At 41.9% G+C, this 24,427-nt stretch overlaps 3 protein-coding genes across 3 annotated transcripts; 2 read left to right on the top strand and 1 right to left on the bottom strand.

Annotated features, from left to right (window-relative positions):
• The first annotated feature begins 2,493 nt into the window (after positions 1 to 2,493).
• OXT (oxytocin/neurophysin I prepropeptide) lies at positions 2,494 to 6,281 on the top strand. Its single transcript, XM_039368410.1, has 3 exons — positions 2,494 to 2,613; positions 4,446 to 4,650; positions 6,194 to 6,281. Exons 1-3 carry the CDS (start codon positions 2,494 to 2,496, stop codon positions 6,229 to 6,231), a joined length of 363 nt encoding a protein of 120 aa, XP_039224344.1. The 3' UTR covers positions 6,232 to 6,281.
• Positions 6,282 to 8,494: 2,213 nt separating this feature from the next.
• On the top strand, positions 8,495 to 16,800 carry MRPS26 (mitochondrial ribosomal protein S26). The gene is made up of 4 exons (XM_039368405.1): positions 8,495 to 8,857; positions 11,500 to 11,646; positions 12,808 to 12,931; positions 16,315 to 16,800. The coding sequence occupies exons 1-4, from the start codon at positions 8,640 to 8,642 to the stop codon at positions 16,444 to 16,446; spliced, it is 621 nt and encodes a 206-aa protein (XP_039224339.1). The 5' UTR covers positions 8,495 to 8,639; the 3' UTR covers positions 16,447 to 16,800.
• Positions 16,801 to 18,850: 2,050 nt separating this feature from the next.
• LOC120319496 (progonadoliberin-2-like) lies at positions 18,851 to 23,864 on the bottom strand. The gene is made up of 4 exons (XM_039368406.1): positions 23,447 to 23,864; positions 21,458 to 21,542; positions 21,180 to 21,263; positions 18,851 to 19,680 (listed from the first exon to the last, which is right to left on the bottom strand). The coding sequence occupies exons 1-4, from the start codon at positions 23,533 to 23,535 to the stop codon at positions 19,642 to 19,644; spliced, it is 297 nt and encodes a 98-aa protein (XP_039224340.1). The 5' UTR covers positions 23,536 to 23,864; the 3' UTR covers positions 18,851 to 19,641.
• Between the last annotated feature and the right edge of the window lie 563 nt (positions 23,865 to 24,427).

The following is a 24,427-nucleotide window of genomic DNA, read 5'->3' as shown; positions in this document are numbered from 1 at the left end:
TTGGAAACCTCTCCCTTTCCCCTCAGCATGGCTGGCTCAGGAATTCTGGGAGTTGAAGTCCACGAGTCATACAAGAGTCAAGGTTGCCAACTTCTGGCCTAGGCCTAGGCTGCTTTATCACTCGTGGACTTCAACTCCCAGAATTCCTGAGCCAGCACAGCTCAGCTTGGAAACCTCTCCCTTTCCCCTCAGCATGGCTGGCTCAGGAATTCTGGGAGTTGAAGTTCACGAGTCATAAAAGAGCCAAGGTTGCCTACCCCTGGGCTAGACATACCTAGTTCCCTCAACTGTTCTTTGACTGGTTTAGCCTTCAGACTCCTATTCACCTTCATTGCCATTCTGTGCACTCTTTCTAGGACCTCAGTCTCTGTTGTGTATCATGGTATCCAGCACTGGATACAATATTCCAAGAGTGGCTTCATTAGCGCGGTACAATGTGGTATTATCGCTTCCTGTGATTTTGAAACTATCCCGCTAATATAATAATAATGATGATGATGATGACGACGATGATGATGATGTTGTTGGAAGGGATCTTGGAGGTCATCTAGTCCAACCCCTGCTCAGGCAGAAAACCCTATACCATTTCAGACAAATAGCTGTCCAGTCTCTCCTTAAAAACTTCCAGTGTTGGAGCATTCACCGCTTCTGGAGGCAGGTGGTTCCACTGGTTAATTGTTCTCACTGTCAGGAAGCTTCTCCTTAGTTCTAGGTTGATTCTTCTCCTTGATTAATTTCCATCCGTTGCTTCTTGTCCTGCCTTCAGGCACTTTGGAGAATAGCTTGACTTTCTCTTCTTTGGGGCAGCCCCTGAGATAGTGGAACCCTGTTATCATGTCACCCCGGTCCTTCTCTTCATTAGACTAGACATACCCAATTCCAGCAACCGTTCGTTATATGTTTTAGCCTCCAGTCCTCTAATCATCTTTGCTGTTCTACTCTGCACTCTTTCTAGAGTCTCAACATCTTTTTTTACATCGTGGTGACCAAAACTGGATGCAGTATTCTAAGTGTGGCCTTACCAAGGCCTTGTAAAATTAACACTTCATGTGATGATGCAGCCTAGGATCGTATTGGCTTTTTTGGCAGCTGCAGCACATGGCTGGCTCATACTTAAGGTGTGGTCCACTGGGACAGGGGTCCCCAACCCCTGGTCCGTGGACCAGTACTGGGCCGCACATGACAGCCACCGGTCTGCACAAACAAGGAAAGCCCCATCCACAGGATGCAGGCAGAACACAAAATCACACTCCCTCCGGTCCACGAAAAAACCTCTCTCCACTTAACCGGTCCCTGGTGCCCAAAAGGTTGGGGTCCTCTGTATTAGGACACATAAATCACAAGGTATTACTATTGAGACAGATGTTACCTGTTCTATAGCTGTGCCTCTGATTTTTCCTACCGACGTTTTTTTGTAAACTTATTTTTGCTTTTTTTTTATCACCCACAGTATGATAGATTGGGATCTGCAACACACATTTTGCAAAAGACATAGTTGATATATGAGGGTGGAGGTTGGCTGATTTGGATTCTGAGGGCTTCATAGGCTAGTTGTAAGTTGATATGTCTTGTGGTGTGTCAGCTTTCAACGAACTCACGAGCGTGGCGGATGGTAGCGTGGCCGACGATTTTAGTGTTGCTCCAATCGAACTGGTGCTATTTGGCGTCGGTGTCCGTAGAGATTAAGGGTTGGAGATCGTGGCGTTTGACGGTTTCCGGGGATCCTGTTTTTTTTAACTATTGCGATGTTTGTCCCACGCAGTTGATACATGAATAGGATCCAGCTTCACAAATATCTGGCTGTAGAAATCCCAAGGAAAGGATCGTAGGGCATGAGAGGCGGTGCTAGTTGCCACTTTGGTTCAGCTTGAAAAATGGGTAGACCGATTCACGGAAGTTCTGGCAATCAAGAGCTGTTGGTGGCCATCTGCTGGAGATTGATGAGCTTTCTGGTGCAGTTGGTTGGCCACTGGGAGAACAAACTGTTGGACTAGAGAAGGCCAGGGTCCCATCCAGCAGGACGCTGCTCACGTTCTTTTGTTATTTTGGTCGTCCTGGTTGAGAATTTGGGGAACCAAAATCCCATCTCCTAAAAAACTGAAGATCATGGTCAAAGTGTGGTCTCATTAAAGAAGATACTAATCCACTGAGAACTCTTGAAAATATGAAGACAACTATCCAGTTGCTCATCCCCCAATGACGTCCATGACTTCTGGAGCCTCGGTCTCTGCCCTCTCTTTCCCCTAGTTTGGAGGAAAAACGCACAACTGCAAATTGTCCACATTTTACTCACCTCACGCCTGCGACCTTGGCGCATTAGATGAGGCCACTGGCATGGACAGGAATGCGTTGTGAATTTTATGAGACACAGACCAGGCTGCTGATGCCCAACCCACGTAGACCTCTCAGCTGTATAAATGCTGGTGGCTACCAAGAAGAAATCCAGACAATAGGGCAATCCTATCAACAAGACCACCAGCCGTGGTTGTCACGATGTCTTACAACATGTTGGTGTTCTGCTTATTTTCGTTGCTCGCTTTTTCTTCGGCTTGCTACATCCAGAACTGTCCCATTGGAGGGAAGAGATCCATTCTGGATATGGAAGTCAGAAAGGTAGGTACTCAGGGAATTGCGGTGCGGAATTATGGGTATAGAGGTAGCCAGGTTTCAGATTTGATGGATTCTTGATAGACAACAGAATCAATTCTCTCAAGAGTAAATAGGAATATTAAAGAGTACAGAGAAGAGCAACAAAGATGATTAGGGGACTGGAGGCTAAAACATATAAGGAACGGAATTGCTGGAATTGGGGATGTCTAGTTTAATGAAGAGAAGGACGAGGGGGGACATGTCTTCCAGTATCTCAGGGGCTGCCCCAAAGAAGAGGGAGTCAAGCTATTCTCCAAAGGGCCTAAAGGCAGGACAAGAAGCAACGGATGGAAACTAATCAAGGAGAGAAGCAACCTAGAACATGGGGGAACTCTGGCCCCTTCATGACTCGTGGACTTCAACTCCCAGAATTCCTGAGCCAGCCTGGCTCAGCATGGAAACCTCTCCCTTTCCCCTCAGCATGGCTGGCTCAGGAATTCTGGAAGTCCATAAAAGAGCCAAGGTTGCCTACCCTTGCTCTAGAATTTTCTTAATTAGTACTTCTTCAGCTGGTAAGTTTTCATTTTTCCAACGTTGGGCAAATACAATTCTTGCTGCCATTCGTACGTGTGGTATTAAATATCCGCAATCTTTCTTATAATTATTCTCCTATTATTCCTAACAAAAATATAATTCTGGTTTAAAGTCTATTTCTTTTTTTTGTTGTTGTTGTTTTATCATTTTTCTCCAACCGTAAATGTACTTTAACCCAAAATCTTTTTTGCTTTAGGGCACGTCCACCAGATATGATAATAAGAGCCTGGTCTTTGTTTGCATTTCCAACAGTTAGTTGAAGTATTTTTAAACATTTTTGCTAATCTCACTGGTGTCGTATGCCATCTGTAAAACATTTCATGTGAATTTTCTTTATATGCCACTGCTCTAGTTAATTTAATATTTCTTCCCCATAACTTTTGCCAGTCTTCTAATTCTATATTATATCCAGAGTTCTTTGCCCATGTTATCATTGTTTCTTTTACTTCTTTTACTTATCTGCGTTTATGATGGTCGCAGTATCCCAGGGTTACGTGATCCTCTTTTGCGATCTTCTGACTGACAGTTAGTCAAGCTATTCTCCAAAGCACCGGAAGGCAGGACAAGAAGCAACGGATGGAAACTAACCAAAGAGAGAAGCAACCTAGAACTAAGGAGAAACTTCCTGACAGTTAGAACAATTAGCCAGTGGAACAACCCGCCTCCAGAAGCGGTGAATGCTCCAACACTGGACGTTTTTAAGAAGAAACTGGACAGCCATTTGTCCAAAATGATGTAGGGTTACCTGCCTGAGCAAGGGGTTGGACTTGATGACCTCCAAGGTGCCTTCCAACTTTATTATTATGGATCATCGCACAGTCAGCCAGATGTTCAGACTGGATTTGGCATTTTGTCTACCTATCGAGTCCTTCCCAAGGACCTGGGATAGGCAGATGTGGATGTTTGATGGTATTACAGATATCGTCGCAGGATGGAAGCAGTTCCTAGGAAGGTCGCCTTTTGCAATTGACTAATGGTGAATTTGTCAATGCCAAATTCGCCGTTAGTCAATTGTTCCCTTCCAACTTTATTATTTATTATTATTATTAATTCAATGGGGAAAACCAGATTCACTTAACAACCGGGTTACTAACTTAACAACGGCAAGGATTCACTTAACAACCGAGGCGAGAAAGGTCGCAAAATGGGGCGAAACACACTTAACAAATGTCTCCCTTAACGACAGACATGTTGAGCTCCTGGTACTAAATATTTATGAAATAACATTTACTAATCTTTTGAAGGTTGATTTTTCTCGCTAGTGCATTTCCTGCGGACCTAGGAACAGAGGCCACTGCTTCGGGCCCAACATCTGTTGCGGAGAAGATCTGGGTTGTTACTTTGGCACAGCGGAAACTTTGCGATGCCAGGAAGAAATTTTTCTCCCGACCCCTTGCGAGTCTGGAAGGAAGACGTGCGGGAGCAACGGGGGAACCTGTGCTGCTTCTGGCATCTGCTGCAATCACGGTGAGCACATGCTAACCTTCTTCCGGATTTTTTTTTTTTTTTAACAAAAAAAATACAGGTAGTCCTTGATTTATAGTCCTCGATTTACGTCCGTCACTGAGTCCGGGATCGTGACTTTTTTTTAATTAAAAAAGTTTTTTTATTTATAATACAATTAAAAAAAAAAGAAAACATTGGACATGACGTAACGTTCCAGTTTGAACATTTCTATCAAATTATTTCTCCTCTTACATTCAATTCTTTACCTCTATAAATATAAACTTTTTATACAATACTTAGTACATTTTCTCTATTTGCTAACCTAGGAATGTATATATTTCCACCTTATCGCTAATCTATAATCCTAACGGTCCTCCTTGATTCCCACCAATGGTACAATTTATCCCAGATTTCAAAATATTCTAATCCGCTTTTCTCTTTCAATTCCATCGTAAGCCTGGATCGTGACGTTTTTTAAGTGGACCGTGAAGCGAACACGGCGTCTGATTTTATGATGTTTCGCGACGGTCGTTAAGTGAACCCAGCAGGCGTAAAGCCACCCCACTGCTATTGGCGGGTATTTGCAGGTTATCAGAAGTAAATGTTGGTTTGGGGGCAAAATGTCCATCATGGTTATATGACTGCGGGACACTGCAAATGCCGGTCAATGGGGGCCAGTGGCCAAGCAGAGATTCCTTTAATCATTGTGCCAAAAAGATCATTTTGTTGTTGTTGTTAGTTGCGAAGTCGTGTCCGACCCATCGCGACCCCACGGACAACGTTCCTCCAGGCCTTCCTGTCCTCTACCATCTTCTGGAGTCCATTGAAGCTCACGCCTCCTGCTTCAGGGACTCCATCCAGCCACCTCCTTCTCTGTCGTCCCCTTCTTCTCTTGCCCTCCATCTTTCCCAGCATCAGGCTCTTCTCCAGTGAGTCCTTCTCATTAGGTGGCCAAAGGACTTGAGTTTCCACTTCAGGATCTGGCCTTCTAAAGAGCAGTTGGGGTTGATCTCCTCTAGGACCGACCGGTTGGATCACCTTGCAGTCCAGGGGACTCGCAGGAGTCTTCTCCAGCACCAGAGTTCAAAGGCCTCCATTCTTTTGCGCTCAGCCTTTCTTATGGTCCACCTTTCACAGCCATACATTGCAACTGGGAAAACCATGGTCTTGACTATACGGACTTTTGTTGGCAGGGTGATCATAAAATGGGGCAAATCTTATTTAACAACTGTCCTCAAATAGCAACGGAAAATTTGGACTCAGTCGCAGCCGTAAGTCAAGAATTACCTGTAGCCAACCTATTTTTTTCTTTTCAAGTTTTCATTTCCACTTCAGCCCGGAGAGGAACTTTAGGGTCAACACAAGTTGCTAATATAGCTCTAAAAAAAACCAGCATCATTTTCCTTCAGGATATTAATAGATCCCACAGGGCAAAAATGTTTATTAACAGACAGGGACACAAGAGAACTTGAACAGGGGTCTTCAAACTTAGCAACTTTTAAGATTTGAACTCTGTTGCTGATATTAACTTTTTTGACCGTTTCTTTCGCTTTTGCTGTTCCAGAGGGTTGCATGGTTGATTCCGTATGCGATCAAGAATGAGAAGATTTGAGGAAGAACACTGCAAAAACTACTTTAGATTATGAACTGGTGGACAATAATGCCAAACTGATGGCGATAAGATTGTTCTGAAATGTTTGCTAGGACATTTGCAATTCATATGTTTGTGCAAAATAAAAATTGAACAGCCATTCAAATCCACAATGTGTGTTCTCTTAGCTTTCCAATGATCAACAGAGTCCCTAGATGGATGGATGGGTGGGATGAATCTATAGATGTCTTGTATAGATGTCTTGTAAGCCCATTAGGCTTACAAGGAGTGAGAAAATGAAATTTATTTATTTTTTTACTATCTGTAGTTTGCTCCAAAGAAAACAGGCAAAGCAGAAACGTGTATTAAAAATTCCCAGGAAACAGTTAAACAGAATTAGTGCAATTTTAGTGTTTCACAGGTACTCAATACTGAATCTAATCAAAGGGTCTTTAACAGGTTCTTCAAAAGCTAAATTAGATGTTGCTCATTAAATTGCAGGAAGAAAGCATCCCATACCTTAAGCTTGTAAGATCTATCTTTTGAATACAGGTGGTCCTCAATGAATGGCCACCATTAAATTTCCCTTGATAAGCCAGGCAGTTGCTAAGCAAATTGTGCGTCCTTTTACCTTTTCTGTCACAACTGATCAGAAAATCATTGCATCAAAATCATTAAGTGAAACAAACCTGGCTTCCCCCAGCAAATCAGCTTCTCAGAAGCTGGCTGGGAAGTTACAAACAGTGATCACATTACCCCAGGACAATGCAATTGTGGGAAGTCAGCCCCCCCCCCCAGAGAAGAAAATATTAAAAGGGCAGAAAAATATATTTCCTCAAAAAGATTTTAAAAAGCAGAAACTAACCCTGCCCCAAGTCTCCCTGTCCCAAGCAGAAGCTAGCCCTGTACAAATGCAGATGTAAACCATCAGGAAAGTTGGAGCTAGAAGCTTAGGAAGACAAAGACACCTAACATCTGCATACCGCACCCAAACTCTAAGGTCATTAGCCCCAGCACCAGGAAAGCAGGATATGACCTTGGGATATAATAGGATTAACCTACCACCATGAAGAATACCAGAAAGGCACACCCAGACTCAGGTCAGAATACCTGACACAGGAAATACAAAGCCTCAACACAGGAACAGGAAGCAACTCCAAACAAAAGGCTTTCAGAGGGTATAAAAACCCACTCCCCACATGTGCTCAGCCCTTTTTTCTCTCCTCTTTCCAGCCAGAACCATCTTTCTGTCTGGCTCTCCTCTTCAATAAACTGCAACCTTCTTTCTTCTTTCTAAAGCAGTTGTTTATTTATCCCCGGCTTGGATGAACGAGGATGAAGACTTTTCTTTCAACACAACTGTCCTAAATGCATGGGATTATGGGAAAGGCAAGCCAGGGATTATGGGGATCACTCAAAAGCAGAAAAGGGATTGTGGGAGATGATGATGATGAAGAAGTTGGAAGAGACCTTGGAGATCACCTAGTCCAACCCCCTGCTCAGGCAGGAAAACCTATACTATTTCAGACAAATGGTTGTCCAATCTTTTCTTTAAAACTTCCAGTTTTGGAGCTGTCATTCAGTCGAAGGATAGGATAAAGACAAGGCAGGTGATTCCTCCATTGGTCGAGAGAGGTCACCTGCAGTCATGTCTGTCACGGCTAGGCAACCTTGGCTCTTTTATGACTGGTGGACGTCAACTCCCAGAATTCCTGAGCCAGCCATGCTGAGGGGAAAGGGAGAGGTTTCCAAGCTGAGCCCTGCTGGCTCAGGAATTCTGGGAGCTGAAATCCACAAGTCATAAAGCAGCCTAGGTCTAGGCCAGAGGAAGGCCACCTTGGCTCTTTTATGACTGGTGGACTACAACTCCCAGAATTCCTGAGCCAGCATGGCTCAGCTTGGAAACCTCTCCCTTTCCCCTCAGCATGGCTGGCTTAGGAATTCTGGGAGTTGAAGTCCATGAGTCATAAAAGAGCCAAGGTTGCCCACCCCTGGTCTATGTCTACCTGGGGCTTAATATGGCCACTTTCTAGGTTTGGAAATAAAAGAACCACACAGACCGGGATGCAAAAGAACATCCCGGAGAGTATTACGGAATCAACGTGAGAATGCAAGCCTCAGGAACAATCAGACACCTATTGGCCAGAAATCCTAGAAGGGCACTTCAAGTCCCACACACACCCGGGAGGGGGCTACTTCCGGGATTGAGAGGACGCTCTTCCGCCGCTAGACCGGAAGCTCCCCGCGTGCGCCCTCATTCCTAACGGAACTTCCGGTCGGGGGGCGCGGAAAAGAAAAAGGGCGCTGTTTTTTTTCTGCTCGCTCTTCCTCTCGCGGTGGGCAGGACTGCATTTCCCGGCGTCCCTGGCGGCCCTTCCGGTTCCCGTCCCCGAGGCGCTGGGCCCGCGTTTCCGGTCCGATGCTGGCGGCGGGGTTGCGGGGCCTTCCCGGCCGGGCCGCCCTACTGGGCCGCGGCGCCCCGAGCCTGGTGCCCTCCCGCGGCCGCAAGACCCGCCGCGACCCTCCGGCCAAATCCAAGGCGGACCGGATCAAGGTGCCGCCGCCCGTCGACCCGGCCGAGCTGCTGGTCGTCCTCGACCGCTACGAGCAGCACCGGCGGGTGGTGGCCGCCCTCAGGTGAGCCCCCTCCCCCGGGACTGCTGAGCCCATCCTCCCCAGCGGGGAAGGCCCGGGAGGGTCCTTGGAAGGGCAGGAAAGGATCTGGTGAGGATCTCCGGGCTGCTGAAGAGAAGATGATCTATCTGTCATCTGTCTGTCTGTCTAAGCTTACCTGTCAATCATCTATTTCTCTAATCTGTCAGCTCTCTTATCTATTCTAATGTATCATCTATATCTCTATATAACTGTCATCTATCTCTTATCTATATCTGTCATTATCTCTATCTAATCTATAGTGTATCTTATCTGTCTAATCATCTATCATCTAATCTATACATATAAAACTATCATCTGTTTATCATCTACATCGCTAATCTGTCATCTCTCTTATCTAATGTATCTTTATTGTCTAATCTATATCTCTATATATCTCTTATCTATATCATTATCTCTATCTGTAACTAATCTATATCTGTCATGTATCTTATCTATCTAATCTATCATCTAATCTATATAAAACTATCATCTATATCTAATCTGTCATCTCTTATCCTAATCTATCATTTATTGTCTCATCTATATCTCTATATAACTGTCATCTATATCTCTTATCTATATCTGTCATTATCTCTATATCTAATCTAATCTATCATGTATTTTATCTATCTAATCATCTGTCATCTAATCTATACATATAAAACATCTGTTTATCATCTACATCTCTAATCTGTCATCTCTCTTATCTATTCTAATGTATCATTTGTTGTCTGATCTATATCTCTAACTATATATCTTTTATCTATATCATTATCTCTATCTGTATCTAATCTATATCTATCATGTATCTTATTTACCTAATCTATCATCTATATAAAACTATCTATATCTAATCTGTCATCTCTTATCTATTCTAATCTATCATTTATCGTCTAATCTATATCTCTATATAACTGTCATCTATATCTATCTCTTTCTATATCTGTCATTATCTCTAATCTAATCTATTATATGTTATCTAATTATCATCTAATCTATATATATATCTATCATCTATTTATCTACATCTCTAATCTGTTTTATCTATTCTAATATATCAATTATCGTCTAATCTATATCTATATAACAAGCTATATATCTCTTATCTATATTATCTCTATCTGTAACTAATCTGTATCTAATCTGTGTATCTTATCTAATCATCTATCATCTAATCTATATATAACATCTATCATCTATATTTCTAATCTGTCATCTCATCTATTCTAATCTATCATTTATTGTCTAATCTATATATAACTATCTATATATCTTATCTATATCATTATTTGTATCTAATCTATATTTAATCTATCATGTATCTTATCTAGCTAATCTATCATCTAATCTGTATAAAACTATCATCTATATCTAATCTGTCATCTCTTATCAATTCTAATCTATCATTTATCGTCTCATCTATATAATTCATCTATATATCTCTTATCTATATCATTATCTGTATCTAATCTATATTTAATCTATCATGTATCTTATCTAGCTAATCTATCATCTAATCTATATAAAACTATCATCTATATCTAATCTGTCATCTTTTATCAATTCTAATCTATCATTTATCGTCTCATCTATATCTATATAACTCATCTATATCTATCTCTTACCTATATCTGTCATTGTCTCTATATCTAATCAATCTATCGTGTATCTTATCTATCTAATCATCTATCATCTAATCTATACATAAAAAACTATCATCTGTTTATTATTTACATCTCTAATCTGTCATCTCTCTTATCTATTCTAATGTATCATTTATTGTCTAATCTATATCTCTAACTATCATCTATATATCTCTTATCTATATCATTATCTCTATCTGTATCTAATCTATATCTAATCTATCATGTATCTTATCTATCTAATCTATCATCTAATCTATATAAAACTATCCTCTATATCTAATCTATCATTTCTTATCCTAATCTATCATTTATTGGCTAATCTATATCTCTATATAACTATCATTTATATCACTTATCTATATCATCTCTATCTAATCTATATCTAATCTATCGTGTATCTAATCATCTATCATCTGTCTTTGTCCATCCATCCATTTCATCCACCTTTCTATTATTTCTCTATCATTATCCATCCATCCATCCATCTCTCTCTATTATTTCTCTATCTATCTATGTCTATTTTATCTATCTATGTCTATCTGTCTATATCTTTGTATATGATCTATCTATACCTGCCTATTTATCATTTATTATCTACCACCCATCCATCTCTCTTATTTCTCTATATATCTGTTTGTCTTCATCCTTCTCTATCTGTGATCTATCTATACCTATCTATATCTGTTATTTATCATTTATCATCTACCATCCATCCATCATCTATTTATGTGTGTCTGTCTATATCATGGGTCTTCAAACTTAGCCCTTTTATGACTTGTGGACTTCTACTCCCAGAATTCTTCCGCCAGTGTGCCTGGCTGAGGAATTCTGGGAGTTGAACCCCACAAGTCATAAAAGGGTCAAGTTTGAAGACCCCCCTCAGTTAAATCAAAAGAATTTAGGGATGCTGAAAGATTAGAGGGCTCTTGCAGCCTGGGGATGAAAACTTTTAACATTCTGTCCTGGGTTCTCTGCTAGATTTGAGATGATGGAAGAAATAAAGCATAAAAACTACGATTTCATGTTCGGAGAAACGGCGAAGAAGAGGAATAAAGCTGAGCAAGAGGAGCATCAAGGTCTCATGGCCTTGAACGATGCCGAAAATAAGCGTTTACTCGAGCGGAGGTAAAACCAGTGCACGCCTGCCTCATTCCACAAATTAGACAGAATCAAGATCAGGAGAAGTGATAGTATTTCCCTCTAGCGCACTGGTGAGGCTACACTTGGAATGCTACATCCAGTTTTGGTCGCCATGATGTAAAAAAGATGTTGAGACTCTGGAAAGAGTGCAAAGAAGAGCAACAAAGATGATCAGGGGGACTGGAGGCTAAAGCATATAAGGAACAGCTGTTGGAATTAGGTATGTCTAGTTCAGGGGGGAGGCAAACTTGGCTCTTTTATGACTCGTGGACTTCAACTCCCAGAATTCCTGAGCCAGCATGCTTTCCTGGCTCAGGAATTCTGGGAGTTGAAGTCCACGAGTCATAAAAGAGCCAAGGTTGCCTACCCCTGCTCTAGTTTAACGAAGAGAAGGACGAGGGGGGACAGGATAGCAGTGTTCCAGTATCTCAGGGGCTGCCACAAAGAAGAGGGAGTCAAGCTATTTTCCAAGGCCCCTGAAGGCAGGACAAGAAGCAATGGATGGAAACTAATCAAGGAGAGAAGCAACCTAGAAGTAAGGAGAAACTTCCTTAGTTAGAACAATTGATTAGTGCAAGGGTAGACAATCTTGGCTCTTTTATGACTCATGGACTTCAACTCCCAGAATTCCTGGGTCAGCCATGCTGAGGGGAAAGGGAGAGGTTTCCAAGCTGAGCCATGCTAGGAATTCTGGGAGTTGAAGGCCAGCAATCATAAAAGAGCCAAGGTTGCCTACCCCTGCCCTAGGCCTAGGCCATTTGATGACTCGTGGACTTCAACTCCCAGAATTCCTGAGCCGGCCTGGCTCAGCTTGGAAACCTCTCCCTTTCCCCTCAGCATGGCTGACCCAGGAATTCTGGGAGTTGACGTCCACCAGTCATAAAAGAGCCAAGGTGGCCTACCCCTGGATTAGTGGGTTAGTGGAATAGCTAGTCTCCTCCATCACTAGAGGTTTTGAAAACTAGATTGGGCAACCATTTGACTGGGATGGTGTAAGAAGGACTCCTGCCTTGAGCAGGGGGTTGGACTAGAAGACCTCCAGGCTTCCTTCCCAGCCCTAGGATTCTAGGATTCCGGCCCCTGGCGAGAAAAGGAGAGGAGAATATCTCTGTATTTGTCACATTCCTTCCCTCTTTCCCGCAATAGGTTGGAGCGTCTCCGGAAGGAGGAAATACAGGAGAAAGCCCGCAAGCTACAAAGTGACCAAAACAGGGTGTCCTTGCGGGAGAAATCCCTCAAGGAGAAAGAAATGGAAGTGCTTCGCTTACAGGTAGGAAAGCCCCAAGGCTCCAGTCCGTCATCTTCGCCGGAACTTCGTACAGGCAGCCCTCGACTTTTTTTTCCCTCCCGTTTTCCCTTTCTGTTAGAAGCGTACTATCAGTTGCAACTCCTAGGATTTGTCCAAGGGCCGTCCCTTAAGAGGAAGTAAATTCCCGGAGGCCACCAGACAGAAACAGGACATTTCTGCCCAAAGTAAATGGCTTGACTGGTAAAAGAAAATGTATAAAAAGCATACTTGGGAGAACTGATCCCTAGTGCTAACTTTGTGCAGCCGTCGTGAAAATTATTAAAGCGTTGTTCCTCGTACCTGGCGTAGTGCTTGTTTGATGATAGCTGGAGTCTGAAGTCAGGACGCGGTAACAAACGACCACAATTAATCCAATTAATTTTTGTTGCACAGTGAGACACTTGTGAAGTGAGTTTTGCCCCATTCCACGCCCTTTCTCGCCCCCGTTCTTAAGCGGATCGCTGCAGTTGTTAAATGAGTAGGATGGTCGTTCAGTGAATTTGGCTTCCCCATTTGACTTTGCTCCCCAGAAGGGTCACATAAGGGGACATAAATGACCCCTGGGTGCACTGCGACCGTTATACAGTAGTGGCCAAAATGGTGGAAAACTTTTGGGAAATGTATACAGTAGAAATTCCACCTTTGGTTAAGTTCCCACCTATTTTTCTTCTCATTTCTTTATAACTGTAGCCTTGTTCACCTAATAATACTATTTTCCATCGCTTTCTGGGCGACCAGTCAACTCTTTGCACCGTGACTTTAATTTTATTACGTTTTACAAGCTCACTAAATGAAAGAACACACACACAAAAAACCCAGTCTACTTGATAGCCATCACACAACACACTGACAAATGTCCTCCTCTCAGCTTTAATACAGAACATGGATAACTGAATCCTACCGTGATCTGATTGGCTCATGGCCAAAATCAGATGACACTCGATTGGCTCTCTAAACCAGTGGCTCTCAACCTGTGGGTCGGGACCCCAATTGGGGTCGAACGGCCATTTCACGGGGGTCGCCAAACAACGCAGTCCGCCATTTTTCCCCCCCTTTTCCTTAGCTGTGCTACTCCCTTTTATTCTATTGGCTTTTGAAAGCCAATAGAATAGACTCTCTTGAATAGAGTCTAATTCTATTGGCTTTCAAAAGCCAATAGGAATTGTCCAGGCTGTCTCTGCCCTGCTGAGCCCGCCAAAAGTCCCATTCTGCAAACGGTGCTGCACCAGTTGAGTAGTCCTCGACTTACGACCGGTTGAGTAGTCCTCGACTTACGACCGGTTGGGGTTGCAGCATTAAAAAGGTTGAGAATCGCTGCTCTAAACACTCATGCTCATTGGCTACAATCAGAGGAAGGAAAACCACCTGATATCAACCTAAGCAAGTTGTGCTTCCTTTTTCTGCTTATTTTCATAGAATGCAGTACAGATAATTGAACAAACTTCGTTGCCTTACGTTCTTGATTAAATTATCTTTCCATCGATATATAATTTTATGGTACTACTCCCAAAAAAAAAGTGGTGTTATTAGCCATCAAACCTCAAAAATACACTTTTCCCAAAAGGTTTCCACAATGTTGGCCACTGCTGTAAATAATGAGTAATTTGCTGGGTGTCTGAATTTTGATCGCCCGACCAACGGTCTTAAGTGTGAAAAAACGGCCGTAAAAGCCGCTTTTTTTCAGTGCTGTTGCGACTTCGGTCACGAAATAAATCGTTGAAGGTCGAGGACTGCCTGTGGTCCATTTTAAACGTTAGTTGTTATTTTAATGTCTTCTTGTGTTCCCTTGGTTGGAAGCCGCCGAGCGTTGCTTCTTGGTGAAATGGACAACATACAAATTTAATAAATAAATAAGCTTTCCTTCAGATCCCATCTTAAAGGTCAACAGTCCGGCCAGCGAAACCAACAAAAGGAATCCTCAAGGCAGTCGAGTCCCAGTAAGCACAACTTAATTATTGAGTACAGCATCTCGGAACTGAAGAAGCAAAACCAGCTCCCGGGTTTTCCAGCGCGGAAGCTTGCTTAGTTAAACATCAGATTCCTATGCCCCCACCCACCGGGCGTTCACACGGTCCAATGATAATATTTCTTTTTGTTACGGGAACAGTTCACTTCTCCCTCAATCACCTGCGTCAATGACCTTGGCCATGTAGTCAAGATGGACAGGGATTAATATTTATATGTTACTTAACTTGTAAGGGTGTAGGTCAGGGGTATGCAACCTTGGCTCTTTTATGACTCGTGGACTTCCAACTCCCAGAATTCCTGAGCCAGCCATGCTGAGGGGAAAGGGAGAGGTTTCCAAGCTGAGCCAGGCTGGCTCAGGAATTCTGGGAGTTGAAGTCCATGAGTCATAAAGTGGCGTAGGCTCTAGGCCAGGGGTGGGCAAGCTTGGCTCTTTTATGACTCGTGGACTTCAACTCCCAGAATTCCTGAGCCAGCCATGCTGAGGGGAAAGGGAGAAGTTTCCAAGCTGAGCCACGCTGGTTCAGGAATTCTGGGAGTTGAAGTCCACAGATCATAAAGGGATCATAATTCCGTATACTGGCTCAGGAATTCTGGGAGTTGAAGTCCATGATTCATAAAAGCCAAGGTTGCCAACCCCTAGTGTAGGTGTATATCACTACTACTACTACTACTACTACTACTACTACTACTACTACTACTACTACTACTAGATGATGATGATGATGAAGTTAGAAGGGACTTTGGAGGTCTTCTAGTTCAACCCCCTGCTCAGGCAGAAAACCCTCTACCATTTTAGACAAATGGCTGTCCAGTCTCTTCTTAAACACTTCCAGTGTTGGATGGAGCATTCACCGCTTCTGGAGGCAGGTTGTTCCACTGGTTAATTGTTCTCACTGTCAGGAAGTTTCTCCTTAGTTCCAGGTTGCTTCTCTCCTTGATCAGTTTCCATCCCTTGCTTCTTGTCCTGCCTTCAGGGGCTTTGGAGAAGAGCTTGACTCCCTCTTCTTTGGGGCAGCCCCTGAGATAGTGGAACCCTGCTATCATGTCACCCCTCATTCTTCTCTTCATTAAACCAGACAGACCCAATTCCAGCCACCGTTCCTTACAGACAGCTTGACTTAATCTGAGTTTGTCAGCCGCCGTTTTGCAAACGACGGCTTCAGATTAGAGGGTTAGCAGATTGCTTTTGCAGTTTGTGTGTTGGGTTTGTATTTATTTATTTATTTTGTCAGCCGCCCAGGGAGCGAAAGAGAGCTGTCATTCTGCAATTAAATACATTTTTATTAGGCCGTCTCTTCATTTCTCGTGACGCCGAGCATGAAGCATCACCTTAACGACACGCCTCAGGGTCGTTTAGCTTTGATCTCATCCTTGCTTTCTCCTTTCTGTCGATCCAGGAAGAATCCAAGAATTTCATCACCCTTGAAAACCTGGATCAGCGGATCGAGGAGTGCCTGAACAAGACCCAGAATTACAATTTCGCCGTCGATAAAGACGGCAGGATAGTTAAGAGGACCGCCATGCAATAACCAACTCTTGGAGGAAGGACACTTTCCATCCAGATCCGAGGTTTGCCATGAGTGATTGCACACGCTCCACCCCATCAGCATCGCTACCCTCAAAACGGGGAGTGGCAGATAATTCATGCTTTCCAAACGGGGCGAATCTGGTTTTGCAGCTGTTATAACGGCCCTTTTGCAGAAAGAAATGGATCCTCTTCCGAGATTTTGGGTTTTTGAGCATCTCATCCTCCGTCGTTTCTGCGTTTTTAAGAACCCCGATCAGCTTTTGATCCTGTCTCTCTTTTCTTTGAAAAACAACTGACCTATTAGCTAGGTTTCTCTGGATTGCTCAGAAATTAAACGCAGTATTTTATTTTCTGGCTTTTGAGAGGTTTATTTCCGCTCGTCTTGTTTTTCAGCACGCACCTGGGTGCTTGGATGGTGAATTCCTAAGCCATTTTGGACAGTAACGATCAATGCCAACCCATAAATCCGTGCCTGCTACACAACTGGTAACTCACACAGATTTTTTCAGAACAGGTAGACTTAACAGCCATTCTTTTAAAGTTACAGCGGCACAAAAAAACAGCAACTTAGCAACGTTTTTCACACGACCGTTAACACATTCCCCGTGGCTCACGTGATCCAAACTTGGATGCTTGGCGCTGGTTGCAAAGTTAACGGGGAAGCCAGAATCACATAACAACCCTGTTACCACAGTAGTAACCAAAATTGTGGAAACCTTTTGGGAAAAGTGTAGTTTTGAGGTTTGTTGGCTAATAACACCACTTTTTGGGGAGGGGAGTAGTACCATAAAATTATATATTGATGGAAAGATAATTTAATCAAGAACATAATGCAACCAAGTTTGTTCAATTCTCTGTACTGTGTTCTATGAAAAGTTATAGCCAAATAAGCAGGAAAAGGAAGCACAACTTGTTTAGGTTGATATCAGGTGGCTTTCCTTCATCTGATTGTAGCCAATGAGCATGAGTGTTTAGAGAGCCAATTGGGTGTCATCTGGTTTTGGCCATGAGCCAATCAGATCACAGTCGGATCCAGTGATTGATGTCCTGTATTGAAGCTGAGAGGAGGACATTTGTCAGTGTGTTATGTGATCGCCATCAAGTCAGTTGGGGTTTTTTTGTGTTCTTTCACTTAGTGAGCTTGTAAAATGTAATAAAATTAAAGCCATGGTGCAAAGAGTTGACTGGTCGCCCAGAAAGCAGTGTAAAATAGTATTATCAAGTGAACAATGCTTATAAAGTTATAAAGAAATGAGAAGAAAAATAGGTGGAAACTTAACCAAAGGGGGCATTTCTCCTGTACGCTTTTCCCAAAAGGTTTCCGCCATTTTGGCCAACTACTGTAACTTAACAACTACAGCGATTCACTTCACAACATGGCAGGACAGGTGGTTAAATGGGGCAAAATTCACTTCACAGCTGTCTCGGGTAGCAAAAGAAATTTGGGGCTCAGCTGTCATAAGTCGAGGACTCCTTGTCCTTTGAAATCATTCTAGCAAAATTGCAATCTTGCTCGAATAAAACTCACACAGAAAACACCAATGGTCAACAGTGTTCTGCGTAAAAGCTGTAGTAAAAGAAAAGTAGCATTGGGACGGGTGGAAGACTTGCGGTACCATGTGAGTAAATCGGCGGTTGCAATTTCTAGAGAAAATGCCCAGAATTTCCCAGATTAAGCATTGGGAATCTTTAGGTTAATTTCTCCAAATTTGATGACCTTTATAGACCTTGTCCATATCTATACATGGACTAGAAAAACGTCTTTTAGGGCTATAAGTTTAGAAGGCCAGAACAGAAACTGTAATATTTAGGGTAAACACCTGTCCATCATCTGACAAAAAAGAAAAAAGAAAATATAAACACAGTAATTAAAAATAATCAACTTTAAAAAGAAAACTCAAAAAAGCAGACTTGATGGACCAGTAAGTCTTTTTCTGCCGTCCGTTTGCAGCACTTCGGTGTTTCTATACCAGAGAATCTGAAGCGTCTCCCAAAATTAAATAAAAATCTGGATTATTTTTTTTTAAATATACTTTTATTAGTTTTTTTATAATCACAAGTACTTAATATTTTGCCGGCAACATATTGTCTGGATTTCAATAACTAGCTTACTAACCCGTATTAAGTTTCTTTCTACCTCGTTTTTCTAACCAATGATAAAAGGTATCCCATAGTCTAAAATAAACTGAGTCTTCTTTTTCTTTTGTTTTCAAAACCTATCCATTTCTGCACACTCTAAAAAAAATTTAATTAACACTTCCTCCGTTGGTAAATCTTCATTTTTCCAATATTGAGGGAATACAATTCTTGCTGCAGTTAATATATGTAAAATTAAATATATACACTCTTTCTCATAATTTCCTACAATTATGGCTAACAAAAATAATTCTGGCTTAAACTCTATATGTTTTTTCATTATTTTCTCTAACCATGTATGTAAACCAAAATCTTTTGGCTTTAGAGCATGTCCACCAAAGATGGTTTATAGGTGCCTGGTTTTCGTTTACATTTCCAACAATTGCTTGATACATTTTTAAACATTTTTGCTAACCTCACGGGTGTTAGATGCCATCTGTAGAACATTTTAATATAAATCTGGAATTTTGAAAAGATCGTGCACTTTGCCAATGTCCCGGGAAGAAAAAAGGCAACTGGTGCTGATTTAGTGTGTCACAAATGTTGAAAGTTCCTTGTCTGAAACTTTAAGGCTGTGATCGTTGGGAAAAAGATTTGGAAAAACCTAAGTTTGCATTTGACTGCAGAAATATCTATAGAGGCCCGGTTAAAAATAAAGCATTTTGTTCCGTGCAGAAATATCTATAGATACATAGCAAAAAAAAATAAAATAAAGCATTTTGTTCAATATATTGGTATTTTCACATTCACAAAGGACTTTTCCGTGGGAGTTTGTTCCAATTGGTCAGCCATGTGTTTTTTTTCTTCGACCTTTTTCTATTTAATGTTTGTTTGTAGGGAATCTGTAATGCTAGCTTCACCGTTCAGAAGCTCTCAGAGGCACAAAGGATGTTAAATCAACAAGCAAGTCATGAGAGGTTAAGAGGGAGGACAGCTAATGTTCAGGAGCAAATGATTTCCAAAAGCACAGGACTATTTTAATTATTTCTTTATTTATATTTCATTTATATATGTTTCTAGGCCTCCCATTCTTCCTTAAGAAAGGAGCTCTTTTCTTTTTTCATTTCTTTTTTTGAAGTTGTCCGGTCAGGATGCCAGCCTGATAAAATTGAAAATAAGGTCTTGTAAATAAGAGATAGATCCCGATTGCATTAGCTTCATTTTTAATTTTAAAAGAAGAATTACAAATAAATTGGATTTTCCTGAGCTGATAAAACTTCTCCGGTTGGAAACCAGATTAAAATACAAAAAGCAAATTGCCGCACGTTGACTGAATGATGTAGATTATACATCTGCATTGACCTCCTTTTGATTACAGTAGTGGCCAAAATAGAATAGAATAGATGGAAGGAACCTTGGAGGTCCTCTAGTCCAACCCCCTGCTCAGGCAGAAAACCTTATACCATTTTAGAATAATAGAATAGAATAGAATAGAATAGAAATTAGAATAGAATAGAATAGAATAGAACAGAACAGAATAGAATAGTTGGAAGGGACCTTGGAGGTCCTCTAGTCCAACCCCCTGCTCAGGCAGAAAACCTTATACCATTTTAGAATAATAGAATAGAATAGAATAGAATAGAAATAAGAATAGAATAGAATAGAATAGAATAGAATAGAATAGAATAGAATAGAATAGAATAGTTGGAAGGGACCTTGGAGGTCTTCTAGTCCAACCCCCTGCTCAGGCAGGAAACCCTATACCATTTCAGACAAATGGCTGTCCAGTCTCTTAGAAACCTCCAGTGTTGGAGAACCCACAACTTCTGGAGGCGGGTGGTTCCACTGGTTAATTGTTTTCACTGTCAGGAAGTTTCTCCTTAGTTCTAGGTTGCTTCTCTCCTTGATGAGTTTCCATCCGTTGCTTGTCCTGCCTTAAGGCGCTTTGGAGAATAGCTTGACTCCCTCTTCTTTGGGGCAGCCCCTGAGATACTGGAAGACTGCTATCCTGTCCCCCCTCGTCCTTCTCTTCATTAAACTAGACATCCCCAATTCCAGCAACCGTTCCTTATATGCTTTAGCCTCCAGTCCCCTAATTGTCTTTGTTGCTCTTCTCTGCACTCTTTCTAGAGTCTCAACATCTTTTTTTACATCATGCTGACCAAAACTGGATGCGATATTCACAAAGCACTAAACAAGACAGCATCTTGTTTAGGCTGTCTTGAAGCCTTGGTCCTTGGCCAACCTCTTTTCTCAAAAGAGTGTAAGACTGCAAAGAGGCTGTTACTCAGTCTCATCGAAGGCCATCCAACCCCCCCCCCCGTTTCACTTCTCACCAAAGATGTGCCAAGAAGCTCTCCTACAAGGGATCTTTTCATCAAGCAGCCCGATCTTCTCCAGAAGAAGCAGACTTCAGAATCCAATGGCTTGTCCCCAAGGGTGCTTTTCCAAAAGTCAACTGGATTGACTTGGTTTTTTTCTTCCTTCCTTTCTCGGAAAACATTTTGCTTCTCGCCCCAGAAGCTTCTCCAGACCTTTAGGTGGGAAGCCCAACGTTTTCAAGGAAAAGCGAGCCCAGTTGCCTTTTGGGAAAGCACCGTTGGGACAACCACAACCTGGAGGGGTGAGGATCTCTACAGACAAAATCCAATTGCTTACCAGTAAATGCTTCACCACTTTATCACTTGGGACTTTCAGATATGGACAACCACCTTCGTCACAAAGTCTGCTCTCTTCAGAGTCCTGGGAATGAGAGAAGAGAAAAATAAGACCGTAGATTTAGGTCTGTCTTCCCTGAGTTGGTAGCCACTCAAAGTATTGGTCCACAGCTTCCATCCTCTTTGACTAGCTGGCTACTTTGGGATAAGATCATTCAGTTTAACACTGAATCTGGAACGAGAGAGGTGGACGGATGATCTGGGCTAGTGTTGATATACCTCAAAGTTTCTGGGCAATGCAATTTCTCGCTTTCCTCCGGGATACCAGCCGTGGGACCAGTGCTGGGCTCTTGTCAGTTGGATGCTGATAGAAAAAAGGATGCAGAATATCAAGAAGGCTCTTTGGCACACCATGATGTGGTCTTCAGCCCCCGCGATCTCTGCGGAATCTGGAAGGAAGGGGAAGAATGGAAATTTGCCATTTTTCTTGCCAGAGTTACTGTCAGCATTCGAGTTACTGTCAGCATACTGTCAGCATACTGTCAGCACTCAGTAATATTAAGAGAAACACAATTATAGAAAAGATGGGTAAATTTTGTTCAGAATAAATATGGGATTAGAAAGTATTATTTAGCTTTTGAATAACTTATAGTGTAAAGTTGCTATGAGATTTGTTGATTTTAATGTTGATTTTAATGTAATGGAGTTAAAGGTTTTTTTTAATTTTTTAGGATTTATGTATGTTTATTTAATTTTTATGTTTTTTCTTCTGTTGTTTTTAGCTCTGTATTCAGCTCTGGGAAGGGGGGAGGGTTAATGGGGGGGTGGGGAGGGAGGGAGGGAGGTGGGGAGGGATTTTATTGTAAAAAGTTTATAAAAATTTCAATAAAAAATAAGAGAAACACAATTATGGAGAGAATAGAATAGAAATAGAAATAACGAGTAGAGTAGAGTAGAGTAGAGTAGAGTAGAATAGAATAGAATAGAATAGAATAGAATAGAATAGAAGTATTAAAATCTATAAATATATAACTAAAAAAGAAAGAAAATAACATGCAGAAGAATATTTATAAGGGATCCACCTCAATAGGTATTGTCCTTGGTGCTCTCTGAGCTGGGTGGTTTCCTTGCAGACGTTTCATGACCCAACTAGGGAACGTCATCAGTGCAAGAAGGGAGTGTGGGGGGAGGAGGAGGAGGAGGAGGAGGAAGACAACTGTGGGCTCCTTGGTGCTCTCTGAGCTGAGTGGTTTCCTTGCAGACGTTTCATGACCCAACTAGGGAAAGTCATCGGTGCTAGAAGGAGGATTTTCTGCATTATCTATCTCTTTCCTCTCCCTTTAATGTTCAGGAGGAAGATCTGGAGGCAGCAATGTGTACTGGGGTGTGTGTTTCCTTGCTGCTTTCTGAGTTTGGTTGTTTTCGTGCACTAGCATTGATAATGTTCCCTAGTTTGGGCAATGAAACGTCTGCAAGAAAACCACCAAGCTCAGAGATCACCAAGGAATCACAGTTCTCTTCCTCCTCCTCTTCCTCCTCCTCCTCCTCCTCCTGGTTGGGATGTAAAAACAAAAAGCATTGCAATACAACTCAGGGAACTTTGCATCTTTGCAATCTTACATTGTCTGCAATTGCAATAAATATATGTGCCCATTTGAAAATCTAATTAATTAGAATAGAATAGAATAGAATAGAATACAGAATAGAATGCAGAATAGAATAGAATAGAATGCAGAATAGAATGCAGAATACAATACAATACAATAGAATGAAGAATAGAAAAGAATAGAATATAGAATAGAATAGAATAGAATAGAATAGAATATAGAGAATAGAATAGAATGCAGAATAGAATAGAATAGAATAGAATGCAGAATAGAATAGAATAAAATGCAGAATAGAATGCAGAATACAATACAATACATTAGAATGAAGACTAGAATAGAAGAGAATGCGAATAGAATAGAATATAGAGAATAGAATAGAATAGAATAGAATAATGACTTTACTGACACTTTACATTAATCAGCATACATTAAAAATGAGATTTCGTTGTCTACAACTCTCAAAAGGTAAGCACCTCCAATATACACTGCATAAACATAACAAAATGATGATGACGACAACGGCGATGATAATATAATAATAATAATAATAATAATAATAATGCATACACTCACAAACATATAATTTCGTATCCCTCCCTTAATCCAAGTTGCTAAGAAGATGCGAATCTGAAGAGAAGCTTAGCAAAAAAAATCTGCTTACCTCCAATGGCTTTTTAGGTCCTCCTCCTTTGTGCTGAGATGTGATCGGTGTTCAAGCACTACGCTCTGGATACTTATAGTCCTTCCCATGCGCCGGCCAAGTCATTGGTCACCCAATTTGATCTTTGCTGCCTCTTAGCTCAGTGGAAGTCTTTGAGTCTCCGGGATGCTTTGCTGACGCTGTGCAATGCTGGGACTCTTTCACCAGTCTGCTTTTTTGACCCTCTCGATCTTGGAAAGACTTAATGAAAAACATCCTTATAAAATATTTAGCCTCGGTTGGTCCCAGCTAGCCACTGGCCTAGACTAAGCTTGCAAGCTAAGCAAGATTGGCCATGGGGAAAATTTGGATGGGACAATAGCAATAGTGCTTAGACCAGGGCTTTTCAACCTTTTCAACCACTGTGCCACTTTTAGGATATGGCAATATCCAAGTACCACCAGTCGCCTAACAAGGTGTCAAAAACGTGATGACCCCCCCCCAAAAAAAGGAAAAAAGTGATAAAAGTACAGATAGTCCTCGACTTACAACAGTTCACTTAGTGACTGTTCAAAGTTACTGTAAGCTTATTCAAGATGTTTTACGCTGGGTCTGACAGTTACAATGGCATTGAAAAAAGTGCCTCCCAAGCCACAGCCGAGCAAGACAACGGCCTGCCCGCCTGGCCACGCTCTTCCTCCTGTCCGAGGTTTTCATTGTTGTGAGCATTTCTGTTCAGGATTGGCAGCGGAAGTGCGGTGGGGGGGGGGTGTTTGGTTTTTATTCCCCCCGTCTGCTGGGTGGTTGCAGCAGGTTTTGGTCTCTTCACATGACCCTGGGACACTGTGACCGTCATAAATATGAATCAGTGGCCAAGCATCTGAATGTAAATCATAAGACCTTGGAGATGCTGCAACATTCCAGCTGATCGGCGCTTCTTCAGAGCTCAGCAGAAGTGCCAGGATCAGCACAGAGCTCCAGCTGGAGCCTGGCGCTGATCCT

The sequence above is a fragment of the Crotalus tigris genome, unplaced genomic scaffold, assembly GCF_016545835.1.
Source record: "Crotalus tigris isolate CLP2741 ecotype Arizona unplaced genomic scaffold, ASM1654583v1 scf7180000020772.518028, whole genome shotgun sequence".
Taxonomy (NCBI): Eukaryota; Metazoa; Chordata; class Lepidosauria; order Squamata; family Viperidae; genus Crotalus; species Crotalus tigris.
Note: the sequence above shows the minus strand (reverse complement) of the source record. Positions and strands in the feature narration are given on the sequence as shown.

Excerpts from the sequence above, each read along its gene's own strand:
- MRPS26 (XM_039368405.1), top strand. The coding sequence starts at position 8,640 with ATGCTGGCGGCGGGGTTGCGGGGCCTTCCCGGCCGGGCCGCCCTACTG. Across the intron at positions 11,647-12,807 it reads AAGCGTTTACTCGAGCGGAG|GTTGGAGCGTCTCCGGAAGG; the intron begins GTAAAACCAGTG and ends TTCCCGCAATAG. Across the intron at positions 12,932-16,314 it reads TGGAAGTGCTTCGCTTACAG|GAAGAATCCAAGAATTTCAT; the intron begins GTAGGAAAGCCC and ends CTGTCGATCCAG.
- OXT (XM_039368410.1), top strand. The coding sequence starts at position 2,494 with ATGTCTTACAACATGTTGGTGTTCTGCTTATTTTCGTTGCTCGCTTTT. Across the intron at positions 2,614-4,445 it reads TGGATATGGAAGTCAGAAAG|TGCATTTCCTGCGGACCTAG; the intron begins GTAGGTACTCAG and ends TTTTCTCGCTAG. Across the intron at positions 4,651-6,193 it reads TGGCATCTGCTGCAATCACG|AGGGTTGCATGGTTGATTCC; the intron begins GTGAGCACATGC and ends TTGCTGTTCCAG.
- LOC120319496 (XM_039368406.1), bottom strand. The coding sequence starts at position 23,535 with ATGGGAAGGACTATAAGTATCCAGAGCGTAGTGCTTGAACACCGATCA. Across the intron at positions 21,264-21,457 it reads CATTGCCCAGAAACTTTGAG|GACTCTGAAGAGAGCAGACT; the intron begins GTATATCAACAC and ends TCTCATTCCCAG. Across the intron at positions 19,681-21,179 it reads AAGTGGTGAAGCATTTACTG|GCTGGCATCCTGACCGGACA; the intron begins GTAAGCAATTGG and ends CAATTTTATCAG.